Below are 27,802 nucleotides of genomic sequence, written 5' to 3'. Positions count from 1 at the left end.
TTTTCTGCAGCTCAGGTGAGGGGTCGGGGGTGCTTGGGTGGCCGAGGCCTGCCATGGGGGTCCTTGTCTCGGGCACCACGTCACAGACAGGCCTGGGCTCCAGCTGCCTCTGGACTGAAACTGAATGGCTGCTTCCATCAGATTTTTGGTTTTCTGATCCATATGAATACTGTTCACATGACACTGTAGTTGAAATGTGCACTAGCATTGTATCTTAAAAATCTTTAAAATGCTCCACACGGGGTGGCCAAAACCTGTTTGTTTTTTAAAAACAATGTGAAGTGCAATAAGAAGAGGCATGCCTGTTATACTGTTACAGGGTAGGATTTAATTTTGCTTTCTTAAAAATGCCTTTTCTCTGGTCTTAGGAGAAAAGGGAAGTAGTTTCATGAGCCAATGAACAATAGTGATGAAGACTGCAATCTTGCGTGACAGCGTTAGGAAACGGGGGGCCCCACGGCAACAGGTCAGCAGTCACTCAGGGATGTACCACAGGCCGAGGTGATTTCTGTCTTCATTAACATAATAGCTTAGGAATAAAGAGTGAGGAGCCCAAGAAAAGGCACCGAGTCTCTACAGAGCTTGATGTGATGCCCGAGTTGATGTGAGCAGGTGCTGAGTCCTCAGGCAGAGTTCAGGATGAAGCAGGTGGAGCCCTGAAGCACAGCGCACTCCTCAGGCAGGAGCAGTCATTTCATGACCAAAAGGAAGTCCCATCAGGACAGAGTTTAGGAGGTGACCTGAGCTGTGGTTAAGGTGGATCCAGTTTCCTTTTCTTCATGTCCTGATTCTTCCTAGAGGAATCACAGTCGCCTGTGGAGAAGGAAACTGTTCAGACAGCTGCAGTGACTTTAAAATCAGGAGTAAACTAACAGCTGATGCAATCCAGAAGTCATTAGCTAACAGTCCTACTGGACCTACTTTAAACCACAAAAGCCCAAGAATGAAAACTGTTAGGACAGATCCCTCCTTTAACACGAGACCAAGCTACAGGAGAAATCGTGATGGGTCTGCGTTTAACCACAGCTGTTAAATACAGCTGAAGAGTTAGCCCTCAGGTCGGGACCCCAGGGGAACTTCTGGCTTTTAAACTAGTAGTCCTCCACGTTCTTAAACTGCTGCCCCTCTGACAGGAGTCCACCAGACTTCTTAAAATGGAATGTCATTCTGCTTTTGACTCAGTGAATCACACACACCCAGGCTCCGCTTGGTGTTTGCTCCTAGAACACTCGGCTACCTGTGGTGTGTTGGTTAAGGCTGGGAGTTTGGAGGTGCCAGGGTCCAGACTGTGCCTGTGGATTCTGGTGGCAAAGGCTTGGTGGGATCCTGTTCTGGGTCTCCATGTGGTTCTTTAGGACCGAGATGGCAGGGGTCTGCGGTGGTTCTGGTTTCAACAAGGGCCTGAGCACGCTGTCCTCTGCATCCAAAGCCATGTCCCACATTTCAAGACTGTCTGCAAGGGAAAATGTAACAGACAAGAGAAAAGAGCAGGTCACGAGAAGGTTCTGTGTGGTGAGAGCCCCGTCCTGTGGAAGGACACCAGGCCTCTCCAAGGTGCAGCAGAGGAGCTGCACATGTGCGAGCAGTCAACCCAGCATCGGGCCACTCGCATCCCTTGGTGCAGAACCAACAGAAGTGAAGATCCCTGTGCCTCTTCTGAGGTGTGTGTGTGACGACCAGTGACTCACAGGCACCTGGCGTGTGTACTGACTGGGCCTTAGGTCACGCCTCTAGCTCCGCTTACCTGGGAGCAGGTCTCTCTGGGTGAGTGGCTCTGGAGGTGAGTGGGTCCTGGGGAGGCTGGGCTTGGCAGCAGGCACCAGTGGCGGCTGCGCTGCAGAGAGAGGGGCAGGCTGAGCTCCTGTCGTCATCGGGGGGCTGGGCAGCCTCAGGGGTGCGTGCAGAGCTGCCTGGTTACACCCCGCAGAGCCAGCATTGAGCTCGGGGCCCTGCGTCCAGTCCCACCTACTCATCTGTATAGACTAGGGCTGAAAACACCATATTCTTCTCATCAACCTAGAGAAAAAACTGAAAAGTCTGGGTTGGAAGCTAGAGACCAGAATAATTCTTACTAAGAACAGCCCCAGCACAATCCATTGTGGGCTTTTCCCTTCATTAATTTCAGCTGGCCAGTGCTGAGGGGAGTTTTAAAGAACTAAACAGAAACCAAGGCCTCAGAACCGTAATAATTTTTAAGGAGAAGCTGGGAAAAATCCATTTTGTCTTTGTTTATAGTCTCTGGAAAAGACTTCAAAACTACTACTCCCAGTGAATCTGGACTCGGAAAAAAACGCGAGCTCATGGAGAAAGAACTGCCAGAAGCCCCATCACCTGCACACCCAACTTTCTGCCTCACAAGGAGCTCATGTCTGTGTGGCCAGAGTAACTGAGGCCCGAAGCAGCTCTGGCACCGGAGAGGTCCGGCTCTGGAGACGTCAGGGGCTGTTTTCTTCACCCACGGGGAAACATGGGGCAGGACCCGGCGCTTGAAAGCCCTGGCCCCATGTGTGCCGAGCCCTGGTTTGGACCGAACCTGCCGCTCCAGGCAGAGGTGCCCCCAGCCTCTCACCCTGGTCGGTCCTTCCGGCGGGCAGAGCAGAGGTGGCGGCCCGCTGCTGTCTCTCCATCTGTTCGCGGAACTGCTGCTGCAGCTGCTTCTGCCGGAGCTTCCGCTGGAGCGTGGCTTCGCTCTCTGCGGTACCAGGGGCCAGGCTTCTGCAACAGGAGACCAGTGAGGTGTAGGGGAGGGTTCCGAGTTACCTGGTCAACAGCACACAGTTCCCAAGGGGGCTCAGGGACCCACGTGCTGCTGAGAAGGTGCAAGTGGGGGGAGGAGCAGAGAGGGCAGGCGGCCATACCTGGAGCTGCTCTCCTTGTCCCTCTGCGTCATAGCGTGGGGGCCAGCTGAGTGGCTCAGTCTGCAAGGTGAGGTCACCTCCTGGGCTTTAGGGGGTTCCAGAGTCACATTCTGTTGGCAGCTGCTATATCTGGCTTGTTCAACAGATGGTTCAAAATCTTGTCTCTTTGCGTTACTTAAATCCACTTCAAGAGGCGGCTAATAAGGAGAGAGAATAATTTCCTTCAGTTGCTCTTGCCCTTTCCTTGAACACATTCCACAGTTCGCTGCCCTCATTCCTTCGAGGTCCTGAGAAGCTGAGACAGAGGATCCACAAGTGCAAGTAACTTCAACTCTATGTGGAGTAAAACAGTTGCATTTTCCACCTGTGCCATTTTGTGTTAACAGAGTTTTCACTTCAGTTTTTATTTAGGGCAAAATGCTCTGTAAAATCTAACTTCAATCTTTACTTGGCAACTGTGCCTGACACACTTTCCTATGGAAATGATCATGCATCATCAGTCACACTACAGAAACCCAGAGCCTGTGCTCCACAAGCAAAGCCTCACTCAGTAATGCGAGGCTCACAGAATAGCGGAGTATCAGGTTGAGACGACTACGTTTGGGTAAAGATAACCTAAAAATGAAAATTACACTGTGAAATTTCTTATCTACATTGGGAAGTCAGTCAGTCAAAAAGAAATGAGCTTCTGCAGGGAGTTCCCTGGTTCCAGGCTTTCATGCCAAAGGCCCAGGTTCAATCCCTGGCCAGGGAACTGAGCCCCCACATGCTGCTGCCAAAAAAAAAGGAAACTTTAGGGGAAATGAGCTTACGCTAGGAAACTTGAGGATGGTATGCTCAGTGAAACAGGCCAGGAACAAAGATGGCTCCACTGACAAGAGGCACCAAGGGGAGCGAGAAGCAGAGACAAGGCAGAGGGTGCCGGGCTGTGTGGAGAGGGAGCTGGGGTCACCGTGCAGTGGGTAGAACTTGTTTTGTAACAGCAAAGAGTTACAGACAGTTACAGACTGTAAAATGCTAACACTTTACAGTTAGCAGAGTGTTTTGTACAACTGAACTGCACCCTTAAAATGTCTGAGAAGGTAAATTTTATGTATATTTTACCACCACAAAAAAAAATTGAAAATGAGCACTGAAAAAAATTTTAAGACAAAGCTAAATGCTGTTGAATATACAGAATAATTGGAACTCACATACTTGCTATGTGCCATACTGGACAACTGGAAGTAGAACCTACTAAAACCAAGCATATGCCCAACCCTCTGAGCTTCGCTAATAATTTCCACAGTAAATGCGTGTGTGCACACCCAGGCATGCTCAAGAATGCTAACAGCAGCCCTATTCAACCAAAAGCTACGAAAATCTCCACCGTCTATTAAGTCAGAATGGGAAAACCAAGTGTAGACTCATGTCACAGAAGATGCCACTACATTCAACACAAATGAATCACACACGTGGAATGACAGCCAGACACAGAACAGTTCATAATGTGAGTCCCAAAAGCAAAGAACAATCAGAACTAGCCCGTGGTGAGCGTGGTCTCCTCAGCAGTGATGGGGGCGGGGGGAGCCCCGGAGACTCCGGGAAGCGGTGATACTCGACCTGACTCGCGTGCTGGCTACGTGGGTGTGTGTGCCTTAAAATTCATCCAGCTGAACATTTATCACGTGCCCATTGTCTACATAGCTATGTTGTACTTTTTAACACTTTTTATAAAGCACACACCATACAATTCCATTTATATAAAGTTTAAAAGCAGGAATAAACCTGACTAAAAGACTGAAAAAAAAAAAGTTGCTTTAAAAAGAAAGTCAGCCTTCCCTGGTGGTTCAGTAAACTATGAACTATTGCAATGCAGGGGACCCGGGTTCAATCCCTGGTCCAGGAAGACCCCACATGCTGAGCCTGTGCTCCACAAGAGAAGCTACCAGTGAGAAGCCTGTGCACAAAAAGCACAGGTACTGACACAGCAACGAAGCTACAGCACGGCCAAAAGTTTAAAAAAAAACAGTGCGTGGAGTGGGGGGAGCAGAAGATTTCTAGAGAATGGTTATGTCCGGTTTCCCTAATCTGAGGTGTAGACAGCTGTGTTCACTTCCAAAAACTCACCAGGCTGTACCATTATGACTTTCACAGCTGTGTATATATTGTACTTCATTTTAAAAAAAGTGAAAAAATACAGTCATGTCAACAAAATGGCTGCCTAGGAGGCTCCAGGCCCTCCCTCCCAGTGACACCAAGGTATCCGTAAACAGACGGAACTCCCCTGTAGGAGCTGCAGTGACCAGCTAAGAGGTGCCAACACTCAGGCCACCGTGAGACCAAAGCAGAGTCACAGCAGCGGAGGTGGGCTGCTCGGGCACTGGCCGGCAGCGGCCTGGCGCAGGGCAGCAGTGCAGCGGGCTGCCGTCCGTTTCTCCAGGGCCCTCCTGCGCTGGTGGGCGGATTCTTTACCGCCGCACCACTGGGGGCTCCTGTTTGTTTCTTACTATGACTACAAAACAAAACTACAATATCCCTCATGAAAAAGATACAGAAGTCCTAAACAATATTATTAATAGCAAACTGAGTCCAATAATAGATTAAAAAGATTTTAAAAAAGGAAAGAAAGAAACGAAGTTCTGCCAGTTGACACACACCTCTATGAGGGGCAGCACAAGAAAAAGACCCGGAAGTACAGCAGAGGGAGGCTGCCAGGCAGGTGGCAGCTCTGCAGGGGCCCGAGGAACCACAGACACACTCAGCAGGCCTCAGGGCCGTTCCCGCGCCCGGCCAGCCCAGGTCACGCTGGACTCCAGACCCCTCTCCAAAGGCGAGTGCAGTCACGTGACATGCACCCACACAAATGGGAATCCAGCCCCTCCAGGCGCAGAGCTGCGGAAGAGGGAGGGCTGGGCCGGTGAGGCTCTGGGTGTCTGGAAGAAATGGCAATGGGCTGGGAGGGCCCTGTGCTCCCATCTCTCAGAGCTCTGCCAAGCACACTCCTCTCCACCGTGGACTCTGCTTCATCGTCCTCGGTGGTAAACGAGCCCACTGGTTCCTGCTAGCTCAAGACAGCGGAAGTGCACGTTCCCGACCCTCTACAGAGCTGGCCGACATGTCCCTTTCCATCACCACATACTCAGACACGAGGGGATCAGTCACCATCCCCACTTCCAACGTACCTGGCGTGGAAGCTTGTTCAGTGACCTCAGATAGTCTTTGTCCAGAATACAGTTTCCAAGTGCATTCCCAAAACTTCTAAGGGTAAAACAGAGTGGAAGCGGGTTGAGAACACAGCAGTGAGCAGGACAGTCGCACGTCCCTGCCCCCGGAGCACAGGGTGTGAGTCAGTCGTTCACAAAGCCGGCTGGTCCTTCCCGCTGTGGAACGCAAGCTCCAGGGCTAAGATCCCTCCCCAGGGACCGCTGCGACCCCCAGTGCATAAGCACAGCGCTCAGGGCACAACCTTCACGACTAGACTTCTATACTGAGAAGCTCAGATCCCCTACAGGCTGTGGCACTGCGAATTTTTAAAGCAAGTTGTATCTGTATTTTTTTCTGGTAATTCAATTCTCAAAGGCATCTTTAACCCCCAAAAAGATTAAAATCCTGCTCTGTGTAACTAAGTTAATTGTGTTGCACACACATAACAAAGAACTATGCAGGTGCGTTACAGACAACGAGGAAGCAACCTGTGGGCTCATGTGGAGGGCAGGGGTGGGGAAGGCAAAGTCCAGCACAGAACAGGCTCCTACCTCGTATTCCCCAAAGAGGGCCTTGGAGTAAGGATGCAGAAGGGAAAGACAGCAGGAAACGAGCCGTCTGGGGCTAAGGGTGAGGCGGGGGCGGGGCCGGGGACAGGTCTGAAAGCAGCCGGCGCCTGCCTACCTCAGCGCCCGCTTCAGCCCATCTGTTACTGCCTCCTTCCTGGCCTTTTCCAAGGACAAGGCTTTTGACTTGAGGCCCTCGCTGACACCGTAGCCCACATCTTCATGATACGAGCCATCCTGGGGGCAGAAAAGGTGTTCAGGCCCCACCGTGAGGGGTTAGAGCCCATCCCTCACAGCTCTCGTCATCAAGCAGCCACGCTCAGACTGGGCGACAGTCCGGCCGGGGCCGCCTCCTGGACTAGATCTGGACCCACAGGTGCCAGGGCTCAGTGTCAAGACAGTTCTCTCTCTCTCCCTCTTTACATAAGAAGGCACGTGTCTAAGCCAGCCCAGGTCTTACTAAGGTGCACTACCGCACAGGAGGAAAGCCTGTGGGGACGGACAGAGTGGGATAGACATATACACACTGCTGTACTTAAAATAACCAACAAGGCCATACTGTACAGCACAGGGAGCTCAGCACAACATTCTGTAATAACCTAAATGGGGCAGCAACTGGAAAAAGAACGATGCATGTATAACTGAGTCCCCTCTGCTCTACACCTGAAATTGACAACATTATTGGTCAACTATACTCCAATATGAAAAAGTTAAAAAAAGAAAAACCTTGGGGATACCAGGAAAAAGGGAAATTTGAAATATTATATATAACTGATTCTAATGACTGGCTAGCAAACCCTCTCACAAGTCAGGTGGGATATGCTTCTCGGCTTCCACCAAAAGCAAAGGCAGCCTGGTCAACTTGTCAGCTGACAGCCGAGTGTAATTGTCAGCTGACAGCCGAGTGTAATTGTCAGCTGACAGCCGAGTGTAACTCCTGATGATAGCACTGCGATTCTGAAATACAACTCAGAAACAGTCAAAGAGATGAACAGCACTATAATGAAACTCTTTCCAGTCCCAGCGAATGGGAATAAGGATTTCAATTTGTGTGTGTGTGCGCTCAGTCACGTCCAACTCTTTGTGACCCCATGGACCATAGCCCACCAGGCTCCTCTGTCCCTGGGACTTCCCAGGCAAGGATACTGGAGTGGGTTGCCATTTCCTTCTCCATGAGATCCTCCCGACCCAGGGATCGAACCTGTGTCTCTTGCATCTCCTGCATTGCGGGCGGGTTTCTTTACCACTGCGCCACCCGGGAAGCCCAAGGTTTTCAGTACTATTTACAAAAATAAGTCAGAGCAGAATTAATTCTAAATGTTTAGGAATAAGTAATATTAACTATAGATATATTAACAATAGAAAAAAACGCTTCATCCATCTTGTCAAGAAATGCATTTTCCATAAAATTTTATATTATGATGTAGTTTTGCTGTCTCTTCAAAATAAACACAATTGACTCTACTGTGTGTTAATAACACCTGTAATATTAATAGTAACTCAATCCAGAAGAAATGTTTTAATAGAGAGCCTTAAGATCACTGGAAATTTACTCCCCCCTCCAAATTTTTACACATACACAAACATACACAGGCAGAGAAGTATAATAGTTATTAATAAAAGATGTTCAATCATATAATATAAGCCAGTAGGGGACTTCCCTGGTGGTGTGGTGGGTAAGAATCCGCCTGCCAATGCAGGGGACACGGGTTTGATTCCTGGTCCCGGAAGATGCCATGTGCCATGGAGCAACTAACCTGCTCGCCCGAGCCAGAGCCTGAGCCCACAGCCCCACTGCTGAGCCTGTGCTCCACGAGAGAAGCCACTTCGGTGAGAAGCCCAGGTGCTGTAACCCAGAGTAGCCCTGCTCACCGCAACCAGAGAAAAGCCCTTGCAAAGCAATGAAGACCCAATGCAGCCAAAAATAAACAAAGCATCACTTTGCATTATTTTAAAAAAAAAGCCGGTGGAGAAATGGGATGGAAATATGTATTCAAGAAGAAACAATGTTAAATTTCTGATGACTAAAGAGTAACTTGCTCAAATAAAAAGTAGCTTGTATACATATTTTTAAAAATAGATGACAGTATGTCATCTTCTATGGTATTAATATATAGAATCCATTGGTACATTTTAAAAAGATGTAGCAGATTTATTTTAGAATGTAGAATTTTACAATATGCCAAAAAATGCACCCTTGCAACTGTTTGTCTATGTGGTGAAAATAGTCACTTAAAAATGTGCAGGAGAACAAGCTCCTCAAAATTCTCTCGGGCGCCTGAGTAAGGCCGAGTGAATGCACAGCCCACTCTGGCCCAGAGCCTCCGCGCCCGCTCTCTCTCCCGCCGCACGTCTCCTCCGTCACCCTCACCTTCAGCTGGACTCGCACAAACGCACAGACGCCCACGTAGAACTTGCCATTGTTAAGGTCAACAAAATCTAGGGTGGGAAAGACAGCCAGGTGAGGGCGTGCTGACCTGCCTCACCCGTGCTCCTCCTGCCGGGACGGAGCACGCCCCCCCGGCCCTCACCCGCGGCGCGTCCGGCGGGAGGCGGCAATGCCAGGAGGGCGCGCTCACCCACGTTCTGCTGTGTGATGGAGTGCGCCCAGCCGTTGTAGCCAAACATTTCATTGGCCAGATTAATGACCCTGTGACCCTCGATGTAACACACCTGGGAAAAATAAAGAAGACAAAACACCTTGTTAAAATTCCTCGCCGTCCAACAGTCAGCATCACGGGCCCCCACTTTTCAGGCAGAAAATTTGCCTACCTTCTGGCCTCCTCCAGCCATGCGGCTACTGATGTACTCTGGGCCCAGCCTTTGCCTCAGGGCGTTCTGGATAGCCTGGTGTTCTTCCACTGTGTACTGGTACTGGAACCAGAAAGGGGAAACTGAACTGACATTTCTGCCAATCCTACGCTCAGACGTACTGAGGATCCCATGAGCTGCTGTTCATGTGGGTTGTCTATCAATACAAGGAATTAAAACTTCACAGGCACACATTCCAGTAACTAGCAGAGCAATGACATCGGCACACGCTATGCAGTCTCTGGAAAACTCCACCCTCACTCATGAAAGAATGAGGGTGAAAAAGGCAGAGTACTTTAGTAGTATTATGAAAATAACTTTGATTTCACAGGCTCTGGAAGGTCCTATGGACCCCAGGGTCACTGGACCACATTGGGAGAACCACTGCCTCAGACGTGACTACCATGTTACCACAACTCTCTCCAACCACAACCAAGAGACTAAGACTTCCCGTCTCAGAATCTCTCATGACCTTTATGTAGACGTGAAAGAGGAGAAAACAGGGCGGGAAGCCTTGCTTCCGTGTGCCCTCCAATTCAACCGTTTCCCGTCCTGCACACGGAGAACTGCACCGCTCTGTGATGAGATTTTCGACGCCTTGGTAGTTCGCCCCTGGCCCCATTCAAGTGGAACGATACACACAGATCTCTGCTAAGACAGAATGTGGGTGGACAAAGCAAGAATCCCCCTTATATGCAAAGAGTATCTCCATAAACCCCAGAAACTTTGGATGCCTCCAAAAAGAGAGATCCAAGTGCCATGGGGACAGGAGTGACAGCAAACACTGAGACTTTTCACACAGAGTCTGCTCCACTTGGAATGTTACAGCATATGAAAATGCAACCTATTCAAAAACAATTTACATCTAAATGTAGCCCCCAGCACTGCTGAAGCTCCAATACACTCTCAGAGCTCAACAGAGATGCCCAAATGAAGTCTCTAGATGAAAATAACAGCTTACATGTATATAAGGGTGCTGTACACACTGCTTCCCCAGACCGTCTTGGTTTTCACTTACCTCATACCTTCCAGGGAGGAGGACACACTCACCTGACCGAAGCATAACACGGGGCTGCCACCGGCAGGCCGGCTGTCATGGCCTCCAAGGACTGCTTCCTCAGTCCCGGACATGCTGGTTCAGGTTGACTCTAAATAAACAGAAGAGCAAAACAGAGGTCTGAAGGCTAATGGTGAAAAGCAAGTCTCTGCTACAATCAGATGAAGTCACGTTCTCCACGGGCCTTAAACACAGGCCAGGGGCGCAGCTCCTCAGTGCCTGGCTGTCGCTGAATAGGCCTCTGAACCCCTCAGGGGCTGCTTCTACCTTTCTGCTGAGTTCTGCCAGCGTGGCGCTGCTACTAAAGGTGATTTTTGCAGTAAGAATGTGGTATATGTTATAATTACAATGTTTGCAATAGAAAAAATCAAAACTACAAAAGCACGCTAGGGAAGAGCCAATAACCAGCTTACGATCACCAACTATATGAGCATCGTGACCCTGACCTCTGTGGGGTCAAAGAGGAAACATAAGCCACAGCAGCCGAACTGTCATGGACCATGATGCCATGGAAGGGTCATGTGGCACAGAAGACCCCGTGTCCACAAAGAACACAGCGCTGAGCACCCATGGTCCCCACAGCTTCTTTATCTCCCGGGACCTTGCTCAGGCCGTACCCTAGACCAACTGACTCAGAAGCCAGCCCACCCAGCGATTCTGACATCAGCTCCAGGCTGAGAGCCAGTGTGTCAGATGGAGCCCACGCTAGTGCGCAGGCTGGCAGTGCACAGCCTTACCTCGGGAGGGCCCCCTGCTACCTGAGGCCCCGCCCTGCCGCACACCCAGCAGATTCCAAGTGGGGCCTCAGCGGACCTGTGCATGAATCTCTGCGTATAAATCCTCAGATTACCTACAGAGCCACAAATCTGTGACCATCAAGTAGTATATGATTCCACACATGGCATTACAGCACAGTGTTTAAGAGCTCACATTCCGAATGCTGACTTCTGGCTCCATCACCCATGAGGTCTTGACCAAGAGAAGTCTCACATAAGCTCTCCAGTGACATTTCATCATCTGGAAGATGGAGATAACAATAGTGCCTACACTTTCTAGGAGTTCTGTAAAGATTAGTGTGAAACTGCATAAAACTGCATCAATGCAACTAGAGATGATCATACTTAAGTGAAGTCAGAAAGAGAAAGACAAACACCACATGATATCACTCACGTGTGGAACTTAAGACACAAACGAACCTATCTATGAAACAGAATCAGGAACAGAGAGAACTGACAGGTAGTTGCCAAGGCGGGGGTGGGGCGGAGAGTGGGAGGCTGGCGTTAGCAGGTGTAAGATTTTCCACAGACTGGATAACAACAGGCCCTACTGTACGGCACAGGGAACTATGTCCAACACCCTATGATAAACCATAAGGAAAAGGATACTTTAAAAGTGTATATATATGTATCAGTGAATCACCGCGCAGTACAGCAGTAATTCACACAACACTAAATCCACTACACTTCAGTTTTTAAAACCTGCCTTAGAAGGTGCCTGGCACATATGAAGTATTAAATAAACGGTAACTATTGCTGAATGCTTGTTAATTTCTTTATGTACATTATGAAAATGCAGAAAACTAAATGATCATAAAACGTTACCTTTCAGCTAAGAAATGATAAATTTATTTATAATCTTGCACTAAAAAGAGTGGCCTAGTCAATAATTAGTGTCTAAAATTGTTAAAAAACAGTGCAGTGAGAATATTATCAGAATGTAACGATAAATGCCAGAGAAGACACTTAAAAGGATGAAGCATCCCTGAGGAGTGGTGCCGGTGTGAACAACAGTGCAGCAAGGCTCGTCTTTTTAAAGATAAAAATTTCAGTGTTATTTCCTTTTCAAACACATACATGTATTACTTAAACAAAAATTTAAAAAGCAGGGGTCAGCAAACTTTTTCCATAAAGGGTCAGGAATAAACGTGTTAGGTGTGACAGGTTCTACAGTCTCTGTCACTGCTTCACTTTGACACTGCAGCATGACAGCAGCCCTTGTTGGGTCATGGTGGAGAGTTCTGACAAAACGTGGTCCGCAGGAGAAGGGAATGGCAAACCACTCCAGTATTCTTGCCTTGAGAACCCCATGAACACTATGCAATGGCAAAAAGATATGAAACTGAAAGTTGAGCTTCCCAAGTCAGTAGTGTCCAATATGCTACTGGGAAGAGCAAAGACAAAGCTCCAGAAAGAATGAAGACATTGAGCCAAAATGGAAAGGACGCCCAGTTGTGGATGTGTCTGGTGATGAAAGTAAAATCTGATGCGGTAAAGAACAAGATTGCATGGGAACCTGGAATGTTAGGTCCTTAAATCAAGGTAAACTGGATGTGGTCAAACGAGATGCTAAGAGTGAACATCGACATTTTAGGAATTAGTGAACTAACATGGACGAGAATGGGAGAATTTAATTCAGCTGACCATCAGCAAGAATCCCTTAGAAGAAATGGAGCAGCCCTCAGTGTCAACCAGAGTCCGAAATGCAGTACCTGGGTGCAATCTCAAAAGCGACAGAATGATTTTGGTTTGTTTCCAAGGCAAAACAACTCAACATCACAGTAATCCAGGTCTATGTCCGAACCACTAATGCCAAAGAAGCTGAAGTTGAACAGTTCTATGAAGACCTACAAGACCTTCTAGAACTAACACCAAAAAGAAGATGCCCTTTTCATCACAGGGGACTGGAATGTAAAGTAGGAAGTCAAGAGATACCTGGAGTAACAGGCAAGTTTGGCTTTGGAGTACAAAATGAAGCAGGGTATTTCCTCTACAGAGGAAAACAGTACAATGGGAAAGACTAGAAATCTCTCCAAGAAAATTAGAGATTCCAAGGGAACATTTCATGCAAAGATGGGCACAATAAAGGACAGAAACTGCAAGGATCTAATAGAAGCAGAAGAGATTGAGAAGAGGTGGCAAGGAGACACAGAAAAACTGTATAAAAAGTGTCTTAATGACCCAGATAACCATGATGGTGTGATCACTCACCTAGAGCCAGACATCCTGGAGTGCGAAGTCAAGTGAGCCTCAGGAAGCATAACTGTGAACAAAGCTAATGGAGGTGATGGAATTCTAGCTGAGCTATTTCAAATCCTAAAAGATAATGCTGTGAAAGTGCTGCACTCAATATGCCAACAAACTTGGAAAACTTGGCAGTGGCCACAGGACTGGAAAAGGTCAGTTTTCATTCCAATCCCAAAGAAAGGCGGTGCCAAAGAATGTTCAAACTACTGCACAACTGCACTCATTTCACAAGCTAGCAAGGTAATGCTCAAAATTCTCCAAGCTAGGCTTCAACAATATGCGAACCGAGAACTTCCACATGTACAAGCTGGATTTAGAAAATGCAGAGGAACCAGAGATCAAATTGCTAACATCCACTGGATCATAGAAAAAGCAAGGAAATTCCAGAAAAACATCTACTTCTGCTTCATTGACTACACTAAAGCCTTTACTATGTGGACCACAACAAACTGTGGAAAATTCTTCAAGAGATGGGGATACCTGATCACCTTACCTGCCTCCTGAGAAACCTCAAGTCAAGAAACAACAGTTAGAACCGGACATGGAACAACATACTGGTTCAAAATTTGGGAAAGGAGTACATCAAGGCTGTGTATTGTCACCCTGCTTATTTAACTTATATGCAGAGTACATCAGGTGAAATGCTGGGCTGGATGACTCACAAGCTGGAATCAAGATTCCTGGGACAAATATCAACAACCTCAGATATGGAGATGATACCACTCTAATGGCAGAAAGTGAAGAGGAACTAAAGAGCTTCTTGATGAAGGTGAGAGAGGAGAGTGAAAAAGCTGACTTAAAACTCAACATTCCCTGGAGAAGGAAATGGCAACCTACTCCAGTATTCTTGCCTGGAAACTTTCCATGGACAGAGGAGCCTGGTGAGCTACTACAGTCCCTGGGGTCGCAAGAGTCAGACATAACTTAGCAACTAAACCACTATAAAAAAATGATCAGTGCTGCCATAAGCTGGGGCAGGAGGCACAACAGGGCAAACGGGGAGTAACTGCTACTGGACACAGGGTTACTTTTCAGGGTGATGAAAATGTTCTAAAACCGATGATGGTGATAGTTCACAAGTGTGCAAATATAAAAGCTATTGAATTATATACTTAAAGTGGGTGAATTGTATGGGTGAACGTCAATAAAGCTATTAAAAAAAAAAACACTCAACATTCAAAAAACAAATCATGGCATCCAGTCCCATCACTTCATGGCAAACAGATGGGGCAACAGTGGAAACAGTGACAGACTTGATTTTCCTGGGCTCCAAAATCACTAGGACAGTGACTGCAGCCATGAAGTTAAAAGACGCTTGCTCCTTGGAAGGAAAGCTATGAAAACCTAGACAGCATATTAAAAAGGAGAGGCATCACTTTGCCAACAAAGGTCCATATAATCAAAGCTATGGTTTTTCCAGTAGTCATATATGGATGTGAGAATTGAATCATAAAGAAGGCTGAGCAATGAAGAACTGATGCTTTCGAACTGTGGCACTGGAGACGACCTTTGAGAGTCCCTTGGACTGCAAGAAGATCCAACCAGTCAGGAAGGAAATCAGTCCTGAATATTCATTGGAAGGCCTGATGCTGAAGCTACAGTACTTTGGACACTTGATGTGAAGAGCTGACTCATTGGAAAAGACCCTGATGCTGGGAAAGATTGAAGGCAGGAGGAGAAGGGGATGACAGAGGATGAGATGGTTGGATGGCATCATTGACTCAATGGACATGAGTCTGAGCAAGCTCCGGGAGATGAAGGACAGGGAATGGTGCGCTGCAGAGCATGGGGTTGCAGAGTCGGACATGACTTAGTGAGTGAACAAAAAGCCACTGCTGCTGCTGCTGCTAAGTCACTTCAGTCATGTCCGACTCTGTGCGACCCCATAGACGGCAGCCCACAGGCTCTCCCGTCCCTGGGATTCTCCAGGCAAGAACACTGGAGTGGGTTGCCATTTCCTTCTCCAATGCATGAAAGTGAAAAGTGAAAGTGAAGTGGCTCAGTTGTGCCTGACTCTTAGCGACCCCATGGGCTGCAGCGCACCAGGTTCCTCCGTCCATGGGATTTTCCAGGCAAGAGTACTGGAGCGGGGTGCCACTGCCTTCTCCCAAAAAGCCACTAACAATATGCAAATGAATGAGTGTGGTTGTGTCCCAATAAAACTTTATTACACAAATGAACTTCTTTACAAAACAGAAACAGATTCACATCACAGACTTTTAGAACAAACATATGGTTGGGGTGGAAGGGTAGAGGAAAGGGATAGATTGGGAGTGACATGTACTCGCTGCTACACTGATAGGTATCTATTAAAACAGAAAACCAACAAGGACCAGTTACTGTACAGCACAGGGAATGTTACTCAAAATTCTGTAATAACCTAAATGGTACAGAATTTGAAAAAGAACAAATACATGTATATGTATAACTGAATCTCTTTGCTCTCCACCTAAAACTAACACAATATTGTAAATCAACTATGCTCTAATATAAAAATTTAAAAAAACAATGAAAACCAAAAAGAAAGAAACAAAAACGTAACTACAGAAGGGGTGGCAGCTGCGGCCTGCAGGTCAGCAACCATCCCCAGTGGTAAAGCAAAGTATGAGGGTCAGAGTCCAACGTGGGTCAGGACTGAGCTCCAAGGACTTAAACAGGACACTTCCTTAACCTCTCTGGGCCCCAATTTTCTCATCTGCAAAAGGGAACATTAATAAGACCACTCTCAAAAATGTACCCTATTAAATGATGTGGCAATAACAGCATAATCATGATCCTACCAGACTTTTTTGCGGAAACTGCTAGGATGATGATTCAAACAAAATGCAAAGGATCTAAACTAACCAAATCAAATTTGAAAACCAAAGAAGTTGCTGACCTACACTGCATGACTTTAAGACTTACTATAATTAAAACACTGTGGGGATGGTGGGGAGCTTCCCTATTAGCTCAGTGGTAAAGAATCTGCCTGCCAATACAGGAGACACGGGTTTGATCCCTGATCTGGGAAGATCCCACATGCCATACAGTAACTAAGCCTGTGGCCCCCAACTATTGAGCCTGTGCTGCAGAGCCTGGGAGCCCCAACTACTGAAGTCCACATGCGCTAGCCTGTGCTCCCCAACAAGAGAAGCTACCACAGCGAGAAGCCTGCGCACCGAAACAGAGAGCCCCACTCACAACTAGAGACAGGCGGGGCAGCAGCGAAGACCAGCACAGTCAAAAGCAGCTAACAATGTGAAACACAAAACAAAACAGCAAAAAGCAGCGGTGAGGACGAAACACTGGAGCAGAAAAAGGGTCCAGAAATCAGCCACCACCTGAATCCCAACAGAGGCTCCAGTGCAGCACAATGGCATTTTCAACACGTGACGCTGGAACAACTGGAGATCTGTACGGGAAGAACATTTAATATTTTTCACAAAATAATTTTTACATCATTCACAAAAACTGGAGATGGATTTTAGCCTAGACATAAAAGCTAAAACTAAAACTTCTACAGGAAAATACAGAAGTATATCTTCACAACCTGGAGGTAGCCAAGATTTCTTACTTATGACCTAGAAACCCATAATTATTAAAGGAAAAAAAAAGACAAATATGACTACATCAAAATGTAAAACTCTACTTATCAAAACAACTCTTAAGAAAATGAAGGGGCAACTGCAAAGACTGATATCCAGGATATAAAAAGGACATATAAAGAACCCCTACAACTCAAAAATAAAAAGACAATTAACCCAGTTTTAAATGGGCAAAAGATTTGTGCAGGCACTTCACAAAGGAAGATATAAAATGTCAATAAACACGGGAGAAAGTGCTCAGCATTGTTCGGAATCGAGGACTAAAATTAAAACCAACCATGATGACACACCACTTTCCACCCACTAGAATGGCTAAAAATAAAGGCTGACAACACCAAAAGTTGGCAAGGATGTGAAGCAGCCAGAACACTCATGCACCGCTGACGGCTGTAAACACAGGGTACTCTTCACGGAAGAAGAACGGCTTGAAGATGAAGCCAAGCATCCCAGGGGGCAGAGCAGCAGCGACAAAGGACTGGTTCCAGCCCTTGAACCCCAGTGGTTCTTTACAAACCCTGGACATCAGTGCTTTGTCAAACAGGTGTCAGAGCCTGTTCATTTGTAGAGTTACCTTAAATGAGAAGTTTTCACTTTCGATGTTATCCAAACTATTCTTTTTTTAAGAGGTTGTTGCTTTCTGAGTCTAACCTTTGCACCATTCCAGATTATGAAGCTATTTTTTTAATGTTTTCTTCTAGACGCTTTGTGGTTTTATAATTTTGCAAACAAATCTGATAACTTCTTTAGAAATTAAACATGAATTTTCCACATGACCCAAGAATTGTCTTCTGATAGGTATTTTCCCAAAGAAATAAAAACATATGACAAAAAAAAAAAAAAAGGCTCTGGGGGCTGGTAGGTAAGAGCCTGAACTAGGTACAGTGGTTCTAAGCAAGAAATTGATGAACTCAAGTGATATTAAGAAGAAAAAGAGTACATCGAGGCTGTATACTGTCACTCTCCTTATTTAACGTATATGCAGAGTACATCATGAGAAATGCCAGGCTGGATGACGCACAAGCTGGAATCAAGATTGCCAGGAGAAATATCAACAACCTCAGATATGCAAATGACACCACCCTTATGTCAGAAAGCAAAGAGGAACTAAGAGCCTCTTGATGAAAGTGAGAGAGGGGAGTAAAAAAGCTGGCTTAGAACTCAACATTCAAAAAACAAAGATCATAGCATTGGGTCCCATCACTACATGGCAGACAGATGGGGAAACAATGGAAACAGTGACAAGACTTTATTTTCTTGGGCTCCAACATCACTGCAGATGGTGACTGCAACCATGAAATTAAAAGATGTTTGCTCCTTGGAAGAAAAGCTATGACCAACCTAGACAGCATATTAAAAAGGAGAGACATTACTTTGCCAACAAAGGTCTGTCTAGTCAAAGCTATGATTTTTCTAGTAGTCATGTATGGATGTGAGAGTTGGACTATAAAGAAAACTGAGTGCCGAAGAATTGATGCTTTTGAACTGTGGTGTTGGAGAAGACCCTTGAGAGTCCCTTGGACTGCAAGGAGATCAAATCAGTCAATCCTAAAGGAAATCAATCATGAATATTCATTGGAAGGACTGATGCTGAAGCTGAAACTCCAATACTTTGGCCACCTGATGTGAAGAACTGACTCAGTGGAAAAGACCCTGATACTGGGGAAGATTGAAGGCAGGAAGAGAAGGGGACAACAGAGCACTGGATGGTTGGATGGCATCACTGACTCGATGGACACTGAGTTTGAGCAAGCTCCAGGAGCTGGTGATAAGACAGGGAAGCCTGGCGTGCTGCAGTCTGGGGGGTCGCAAAGAGTCAGACTGAGTGACTGAACTGAGAAGATAAGTAAGATTGCCCCCAATGCCTTTATTCTTATCTATTTCCTTCTCACCTAAAAGCACTTCTAATTAGTGGTGGAGGGCAGAAGGAAGGTGGGAAGGAGACATGCCACATAAGGATGGCTTTCTCTTTTGTCTGGGCTTCCCACGTGGCTCAGTGGTGAAGACTCCACCTACCAATGCAGGAGACACAGGAGACTCAGGTTCGATCCCTGGGCCGGAAAGATCCCGGAGGAAGGAAATGACAACCCACTCCAGTATTCCTGCCTGCGAAATCCCATGGACAGAGAAGCCTGGCAGGCTACAGTGCATGGAGTCACAAAGAGTCAGACACGACTGAGTGACTGAGCCCACTCTCTTGTCTGACCTCTTCTCATCTTTATTAAAGACAAGACAGGGCATTATTGAAACAGAGCAGGGCCCTATGGTCCTTGCTCCCCACCATGTCCTCTGCCTGACTTTTGTCTATGGAAAACTTTAATCAAAAACTAAGTTTAATCAGAAAAGTGAAAAATGAGGAAACAAAGGAAAACAGTAAAAGGAGACTAAATAATAATAATGTAGTCCTTAAGCACAAAGAGCTTTATAGTTCTTTTTCAAGGGCTATAGATATTATTCTGAGCCATATCCTACAAGCTGTCTTACAGATACTAAAACACCGGGTAGAGAAGTTACCTACATGATGACCAGACTGTACCCAGGACATGCGCTGCCACAATCCTGAGAACTGACCGCAAAGAAATGGGAACAAGTGGATCCTGGAATTGTACCCAAAACAGTCAAGATGGTGCTGGTCAGACCACTGATGACCGACTGAAGACGACTGTCAGAGCGGACTGTGCTGTTTCTACATGTAGACCCCCCAACAACTCTGTCTATAAAAGCTCTCACCCCCTGCTTGTGTGCCGGGGGCACGGGGGATGGCCTTCAGACAGATGTCCTCCACTGCCCGGCACAGTTGCCGGCATCTGAAATAAAGCAAGCTTTCCACCAAACCTGGCCTGTTTACTGACCTTTTGAGTGATGAGCAGCCGAACCCCACCTTCCACACCCTTTCAGTTAACAGATTTTGGTGCAAATTCAGGGCTGGCTCCTGTGCTTTCACAGCACCGGGCTCTCCTGGGTCTTCCAGAGGAGAGCTGTGGCCATGATGCTGTATCCACCTGTCCGTGGTGAATGAGCCCAAGTAGGGCATTTGGGGGATATTCAGCAGCTGCCAAAACCTTTTGCTTTGAGGATCCTCCCTCTGCTCAGCACTGGCTGCCAATGTACACTTTTCCTTGGTGGAATAAAAACTTACATTTGGGACAAGATGATGAGCCCTAAGACCAGGGAAGTCCACCGGTGTGCACACAGGCAAACTTCCTATTTGTGAGTGCTAGTAACTCAGACGGAAAAGCATCTGCCTGCAATGCAGGAGACCTGGGTTCGATCCCTGGGTCGGGAAGATCCTCTGGAGAAGAAAATGGCAACCCACTCCAGTATTTCTTGCCTGGAGAATCCCATGGACAGAGGAGTCTGGTGGACTACGGTCCATGGGGCTGCAGAGTTGGACACGACTGAGCAACTAACACGCACAGTGCTACGTGGGTGTTCTTGACGTTCTGGGGAAGTGTTTGTTTGTGACTCCGTACTGGTCACCCTTGAAGAGGGTTTATGACAGATCTGTCAATTGGTGTGTGAGCGTGTATTCCATCTGTGTGACTGGTATTCTTGTTGCCTTATGTAAAATGGAAATTCAGGTTCAATTCATTAAGAAAAATTTTAGCTGGAAAATTATGACTAAAGAAAGATGATTTTTTTTTTTGGACCATGTATGGCAACAGAATTCTTTAGACTCCAGAGAAGAGAGGTTAAAATGGAACTCTTAAAATTCAAAAAAAGCCAGTTCTCTTTACATATACAGTTAGGAAAAGCTGGCTTGATAAAATGCTTTTTTTCAGACCCTGAGGAAACAAAAATAAGCCTAGGGAAAAATTTGAGATTAACACTTATCATGTCCCTGAAATACAAACACAGTCCATGTTGCTTGGAACTCCAGCCTTGGATTAACTGTGAAACTTCAAGCCAAGAAAAAAAAAAAGGAAAAAAACCTTTTAAAATTGAGTATGTAAATTTGGCTATTCTATTATCCATAAACTGGTAAGATTAACTGCAATGCCTAATTCATAAAATGTAAAAAGATAAAACAGTGAGATCTCTGTTTGGATGTTTGCATGTCTCAGTATGTGTTTTTGTCTTTGGATGATATTGCTGAGGTTAATTTGTAAAGAAGCTCTACTTAATTGGTTTAAAAAAATATAAGTGCTTACAAATCAAACAAATCTAAATTTACCTACTTTTATCTTCTTATAAAACCAAGAGGAAAACTAAAGATGTTTGGGTTTATTAAACATACATGTACTATTAAAAAAATTATGCTATTAAAAGTGTATGTTTTTTGAGGTTATGGAGTATGTTCCTACATTTGCCAATCAGAAAATGCTGGTATAACATTTCAATTACCTGTTTCTTGGTTTTGTTATGGTTTCCAGGGTTAAAAACTGTGATGTGTAAAAATAATAAGGAAAGCATTCGGTATGTAAAAACAAGTAAGACAACGTGTTGTTGGCAAAAAAAAGGCATACAAAAATATTTTTATTGAAAAAAATGATGGTAATAATTTTGTCCTACAGCTGTTTCTCAATGGGGAAAATATAGGACAAATTTATTCAAATCCAAAAAATGATAAAAAGTTTATTAAAAATTTTTTTGAAAAAAATTTACGTTGTAAGATTAAGATTAGACTAAATATAATTAGGTACATAAATTTTGCTATTAACAGTAAACTAAATACAAGACTTAACTTTCCTTTTCTTCCCCTCTGTTAAAAAAGCAAAGTTCTCCTGGAATATTGATCTGATTTTGGTTAACAGACACTCAATAGAAAGTAATTGCTTTGTTTCTAATGATACTTTCGACACTAATGTTCAGGATGGAAAAACTGTCTAGTAATGTTGTCACAAAATCACTGCAGATGGTGACCACAGCCATGAAATTAAAAGCTGCCTGCTCCTTGGAAGAAAAGTTATGACCAACCAAGACAGCTTATTAAAAAGGAGAGACATTACTTTGCCAACAAAGGTCTGTCTAGTCAAAGCTATGGTTTTTCCAGTAGTCACATATGGATGTGAGAGTTGGACTATAAAGAAAGCTGAGCACCAAAGAATGGATGCTTTTGAGCTGTGGTGTTGGAGAAGACCCTTGAGAGTCCCTTGGACTGCAAGGAGATCCAACCAGTCCATCCTAAAGGAAATCAGTCCTGAATATTCATTGGAAGGACTGATGTAGAAGCTGAAACTCCAATACTTTGTCCACCTGAGGCAAAGAACTGACTCATTTGAAAAGACCTTGATGCTGGGAAAGATTGAAGGCAGGAGGAGAAGGGGACGACAGAGGATAAGATGGTTGGATGGCGTCACGGACTCAATGGACATGAGTTTGAGTAAACTCCAGGAGTTGGTGATGGACAGGGAATCCTGGCGAGCTGCAGTCCAAGGGGTCACAAAGAGTCGGACACGACTGAGTGACTGAACTGAACGTTGTCACAGGGTATAACTACTCATGATGTGTAGGACTGCTGGCTTTAAGTTTAATGCTTAAAGGGGTTGGGGGATTGCCCCCCACCCATGTCCTCTGCTTGCTTTTTGTCTGTGGAAAATTCCAAAGAATGAGTTTAATCAGAAAAGTGAAAAATGTGGAAACAAAGGAAAACAGTTGAAGGAGACTAAATAATAACGTAGTCATGAAGCGTAGTCAAGGACCTTTAGTTTTTTCTCAAGGACTATAGGTAATACCTTGAACCGTATCCTATGAGCTGTCTTACAGATACTAAAACAACAGGTGGAGAAGTTAACTACTTGATGGCCATAACTACTTTATGGCCAGACTGAACCCAGGACTTAAGCTGCCACAATTCTGAGAACTAACTGCAAAGAAATGGGAAGAAGTGCACCCCAGAACTGAAGATTAATTGTGCCTAAAACCACCAAGATGATGCTAGGAAGACCAGTGAGGACCAATCTGAAGATGACTAAGAGATGACTGTGCTGTTTCTGCATGTAGCCCGCACCGCTCCCCCTCCAGCTCTAGCTATAAAAGCTCTCATCCCTTGCTTGTGGGGACAGAGGGTGCAGAGTCAGTCTTTGGACAGATGTCCACCACACTTCCCCTCAGTTGCCAGCATCTGAAACAAAGCAAACTTTCCTTTCCAGCAACCTGGCCTGTTTATTGGCTTTTGAATGGTGAGCAGATGGACCTCCTGTCACACACACCGTTCCGGTAGTGTTATCATGAATGAACCACTTTTCAAAGCTTAAAACTTTAGTTTGTAAACATGGGGGAGCAGTGGAAATTCTAAGTTGAGAATTATACAATATTTTCACCTGGAAACGTTCCTTGTCATCAGTGAATAACTGCAGGAGAGCACAGTTGGAGTCTACATTACAACAGTCAGCAGAGGAAAACGACAGAGGCTCAACCTAAGTGACAGCCACAGATGACAAGCATGATGGATTCTGTATGTGCGTCACTGAGGCAGAGCTGACCAAGCTCAGTAATCAGTGAAGTGCTGACTATGAGGATAAAGACCAACAAGACTAGATACCAAAATTCTTTCTTTTATTTTCACTTATGTACATGCTGCTCGCATGCTTGTAAAACTTTTCTTAAATTTAGCAAGAGTAGAAAAACCATTATTTAAGAAGAAAAAAGATATCAAAATGTCCTCTCTTCCTTGAAACCTGACACACCTCACTACACTCTGAACAGAATGAATCCTAAATTCCCACAGCATTTAGACAGACATCACAGCACATGGGTTTCCAAGGTAGCTCAGCAATAAAGAACTGGCCTGCCAATGCAGGAGACGCAAGACACATGGGTTCCATCCCTGGGTCAGCAAGATCCCCTGGAGGAGGAAATAGCACCCCACTCCAGTATCCCTGTCTGGAGAATCCCATGGACAGGCGGCCTGGCGGGCCACAAAGAGTCAAACACGACTGCACGCAGCACAGGTAACACTATAATCCACGCTACTGCTGAGAACACAGGGGCCATATACTAACTACTGACTGGATCTCTAGGACTTAGCACAGTCCCTACCCTACTTGTAGAATAAAGAGAATGGTAGCTTTATTTTAGCTCTTCTCCACTTCAAAACTGCCAGGGCTTTATTAAAAATGAATACCATGAGTGGAAAAATGTTAGAAGCCACAGAAATTGAATAAATATCCCCACAGAGCTTTCTGAGTAATTAAACTGATCACAGAGTCCACTCTCACTGTTGGTGGTGATCTGTTCCACAGGTAATCTGAGCACTGACTGACCCTAGACCCAGCCACTGCTCCTGCAGAAGCACGGTTAGGTATCCGCCAGTGCGAGCCTCCAGTTGCTTCATTTCCATCAACCAGTCAGTACAAAGCCTTGCTTTGCATGTTTCAATTAAAGGCAGCCTATATAAGACACAGTGTTGGTTCCTTAACACTGAACTCACAGTGGACAGCACCTAACTCACACCTGAACAAAGCTCATCGGAAACACGCCTGCCTTTCTGCATCAACAAGTTTGGAGGACCTTCTAGACAGGGATGGACTTGGGAGGGCGTTATACTAAGTGAAGTAAGTCAGAGTGAGAACGATGAACACCGTGTGATGTCACTCACAGGTGGAACTGAAACAACACAACAAACTAGTCAACAAAAGAGAAGCGGACTCACTAGTGAGCTCAGCGGTGGTGCCAGTGCGGGAGGGAAGGATGGAGGGGCAGGGCAGGGGTAGTGGGAAAACGAGGGTTGTCACACAACCTTATGCGCACGATGTCGTGCGAGCGAAACTGGAAAATTGTAAAGAATTACAGAATTTAAAGAATCTTCCAATTTTTTAAAGATGTGCTAAAGAAACAGTGGAGTCACGAATAAAAAGCGTAAACTGTGGCCTGAAGGACAACGAGGCCGCTGGTTTACAGTCTGAAACAAGCTGGCAGAGGTGCGGCCTGCCGGACTTCGGCAGGGACAGCGCGAGGGTCACCCAGCACACCGGCCAGGCGCCCTGAGGGCTGGTTCTGTTCGGGGACCGGTCCGTGAACACACAAAACACGGAAGACGCGCTAGGTCTGCTCGGAGATGAGCTCCCCCGTCCCCCGGCTCTGCTACATCATCCGTCCGCTCGTGTCCAGCCCACCCGGTGCCCAACACTGGACGGCCGGCCTGGCGGCGTCTCCAGCGAGCCCCGCACACGAAGGCTGCTCTGCTCGTGACCGCCAAGGGTCCAGGAGTGCTGTACTGAGAACAGAAAACTGTACAAACCTTCCCGAAACAACCAGACCCGAGGCCGCCCAAACGCCTGACCCGGGCCCGGAGCTCCAGGTTGGGGGAGAATTTAGATTTCAGAAGTTTGTGCCTCGGTCTGTGAGTCCCCGGGAGGAACAGACCTTAAACGGGCTGGGAGACCAGAAAGCGCAAAAGCCCAAACGCCCATCAGTTAACGGAGAAAAAGCAAGGTCCCCCCTAGACGAAACGCCGCCCAGCGGCCGCGCACCGAAGAGCGCCGACCCGGGCCGGACCAGGTGAGCCGCGTCCGCTAACTAGCTCGCGGGGCTCTGGGCGACCCCCAGGCTCCGCACCAGCGGCGACCGCGGCCCGGCCCGGCGAACGCGCCGAAGCCACGCAGCCGGTCTCTTCAGACAGAGGGATTCCACCGTGTGTGGATTGCGGCTCGGTTGTTTGAAAGCGCCACAAGGGCTGACTACGCGCTGACCTGTCAAACTCCGCCGAAACCCCAACGCCTTCCGGGCCGCAGCCGCTTGCCGCCTGGGGCCCGTCGGCTGATCCGCCCTCGGTCCCCGCCCCGGGCATCACTGACCCCGCGGCCCCGGCCCTGGCTGCCCGCCCGCTCGCCCGGCCCGGCGCCCTCACGGCTTATCACACACCGCTGGACGCTGGACCGCTAAGCCGAGACCCGCGAGGCGAGCTCCCACCCGGCCGCGACTCCACTTACGCGCCTCAGCAGCGCAGAGCGGACAGAGGTCTGTCCAGACTGAACGCGCAGAAATTCCCTGGGGCACGGCCACTTGGAGAACCCTGGGAAGAAGGTCTGGGCGAGACCGCGAGGGAGGAAGGGCCCTAGACACGGCCGCGCAGAGGACTCTGGGAAGAAGCTTGGGCGAGACCACACCAGCGGAGGCGGTCCGAAAGCGCGGAAGGGCACTAGGCGCGATACTCAGAGGACCCTGAGGTCAAGGCGAGACCACGTGGGCGGAGGGCCTGAACGCGCCGAAAGGCGATAGGCACGGCCGCGCAGAGGATCCTGGGAAGAAGGTCTGGCAGAAACCGGTACAGTGGGGGTGACCTCAACACGCATAAGGGAGCTTCAACGGCCGCGCAGAGGACCCTGGGAAGAAGGTTTCGGAGACACCGCAACGGACGAGGAGGCCTGAAGGGCACGCAGAGGACCATGGGGAGAAGGTCTGGGCAACAACGCCCCGGGGCGGGGCGGCCCGAACCCGATCCTACTTAGGATGGCTGAGCAGAGGACTGTGGGAATGGAGTAGGTCCAACTGAACTCGCGCCGGACCACTGTGGGGCATAGGAAGAGGAGCCGCAAGTCAAGTCAGCAGATGGGAGCAGAGCCATCTGTTGAGAGCCATCAAGCAAGGTGGCAGTGCTACCCGGACCTCCGTGCCGGTCGCTCGGCTCCCGAATGCCCTGCGCCGCCGTGTCCTCTGCTGCCCCCTGGCGCCTTGCGAGCTCGCGGCACCGCCCTCTGCGCCCCAAGCCCAGCAAGGACTGCGCGGTTGCTTGGCGCCCCCGGTTCATCCAGGCTGCTGTGGTCATCAGAGCCCGGCAGGGACTGCAGGGGGACGGGCTCTCCGGAACACGCCCCCTGCCGCTGGGTCCCCAGGCCAATGGACTGGTTTCAAATTGGGAAAGGAGTACCTGAAGGCTGTATACTATCACCCTGCTTATTTAGCTTATATACAGAGTACATCATGTGAAATGCCAGGCTGGATGAATCACAAGCTGGAATCAAGATTTCTGGGAGAAACATCAACAACCTCAGATATGCAGGTGATATCACCCTTATGGCAGAATGACTTCCTTGGTGGCTCAGACGGTAAAAGTGTCTGCCTACAACGCTGGAGATCTGGGTTCGATCCCCGAGTCGGGAAGATCCCCTGGAGAAGGAAATTGCAACCCACTCCAGTACTCGTGCCTGGAAAATCCCATGGACGGAGAAGCCTAGTAGGCTGTTATCCATGGGGTCGCAAGGAGTCAGACACGACTGAGCGACTTCACTTGCTTCCTTATGGCAGAAAGCAAAGAGGAACTGAAGGGTCTCTTCGTGAAAGTGAAAGAGGAGAGTGAAAAAGCTGGCTTAAAACTCAACATTCAGAAAACGAAGATAATGGCATCCCATCCCATCACTTCATAGCAAACAGATGGGCAAACAATGGAAACAGTAACAGGTTTTATTTTCTTGGGCTCCAAAAGTCACTGCAGATGGTGACTGCACCCATGAAATTAAAGACACTTGCTCCTTGGAAGCTACGACCAACCTTGACAGCATATTCCAAAGCGGAGACATTACTTTGCAGACAAAGGTCCATCTAGTCAAAGCTATAGTTTTTCCAGTAGTCATGTATGGATGTGAGGGTTGGACCATAAAGAAGGCTGAGCACAAAAGAATTGATACTTTTGAACTGTGGTGTTGGAGAAGACTCTTGAGAGCCCCTTGGACAGCAAGGAGATCATACCAGTCCATCCTAAAGGAAATCAGTCCTGAATACTCTTTAGAAGGAATGATGCTGAAGCTGAAGCTCCAGTACTTTGGCCACCTGATGCAAA

General features: G+C 47.2%; 1 protein-coding gene across 5 annotated transcripts; it reads right to left on the bottom strand.

Annotated features, from left to right (window-relative positions):
• Nucleotides 1-305: 305 nt before the first annotated feature.
• Nucleotides 306-26,189, bottom strand: RAD52 (RAD52 homolog, DNA repair protein). Of its 5 annotated transcripts, XM_027540993.1 has the most exons (13): nucleotides 25,956-26,178; nucleotides 16,822-16,892; nucleotides 10,472-10,569; nucleotides 9,383-9,484; nucleotides 9,190-9,283; nucleotides 8,982-9,049; nucleotides 6,729-6,847; nucleotides 6,023-6,098; nucleotides 2,859-3,055; nucleotides 2,570-2,715; nucleotides 1,745-1,834; nucleotides 1,238-1,453; nucleotides 306-813 (listed from the first exon to the last, which is right to left on the bottom strand). In XM_027540993.1, the coding sequence occupies exons 3-13, from the start codon at nucleotides 10,550-10,552 to the stop codon at nucleotides 752-754; spliced, it is 1,251 nt and encodes a 416-aa protein (XP_027396794.1). In that variant the 5' UTR covers nucleotides 10,553-10,569; nucleotides 16,822-16,892; nucleotides 25,956-26,178; the 3' UTR covers nucleotides 306-751. The 5 variants fall into 5 exon arrangements, with proteins under 5 accessions (XP_027396794.1, XP_027396796.1, XP_027396795.1 ...); XM_027540995.1 differs by lacking the exon at nucleotides 16,822-16,892 and having other exon boundaries at nucleotides 1,197-1,453; nucleotides 25,956-26,189; XM_027540994.1 differs by lacking the exon at nucleotides 16,822-16,892 and having other exon boundaries at nucleotides 25,888-26,178.
• Nucleotides 26,190-27,802: the final 1,613 nt, after the last annotated feature.

Source organism: Bos indicus x Bos taurus, chromosome 5 (assembly GCF_003369695.1).
Source record: "Bos indicus x Bos taurus breed Angus x Brahman F1 hybrid chromosome 5, Bos_hybrid_MaternalHap_v2.0, whole genome shotgun sequence".
Lineage (NCBI taxonomy): Eukaryota > Metazoa > Chordata > Mammalia > Artiodactyla > Bovidae > Bos > Bos indicus x Bos taurus.
Note: the sequence above shows the minus strand (reverse complement) of the source record. Positions and strands in the feature narration are given on the sequence as shown.

Excerpts from the sequence above, each read along its gene's own strand:
- RAD52 (XM_027540994.1), bottom strand. The coding sequence starts at position 10,552 with ATGTCCGGGACTGAGGAAGCAGTCCTTGGAGGCCATGACAGCCGGCCT. Across the intron at positions 6,099-6,728 it reads GGGCTGAAGCGGGCGCTGAG|AAGTTTTGGGAATGCACTTG; the intron begins GTAGGCAGGCGC and ends TTTTACCCTTAG. Across the intron at positions 1,835-2,569 it reads CGCCGGAAGGACCGACCAGG|CGCAGCCGCCACTGGTGCCT; the intron begins GTGAGAGGCTGG and ends CTCTCTCTGCAG.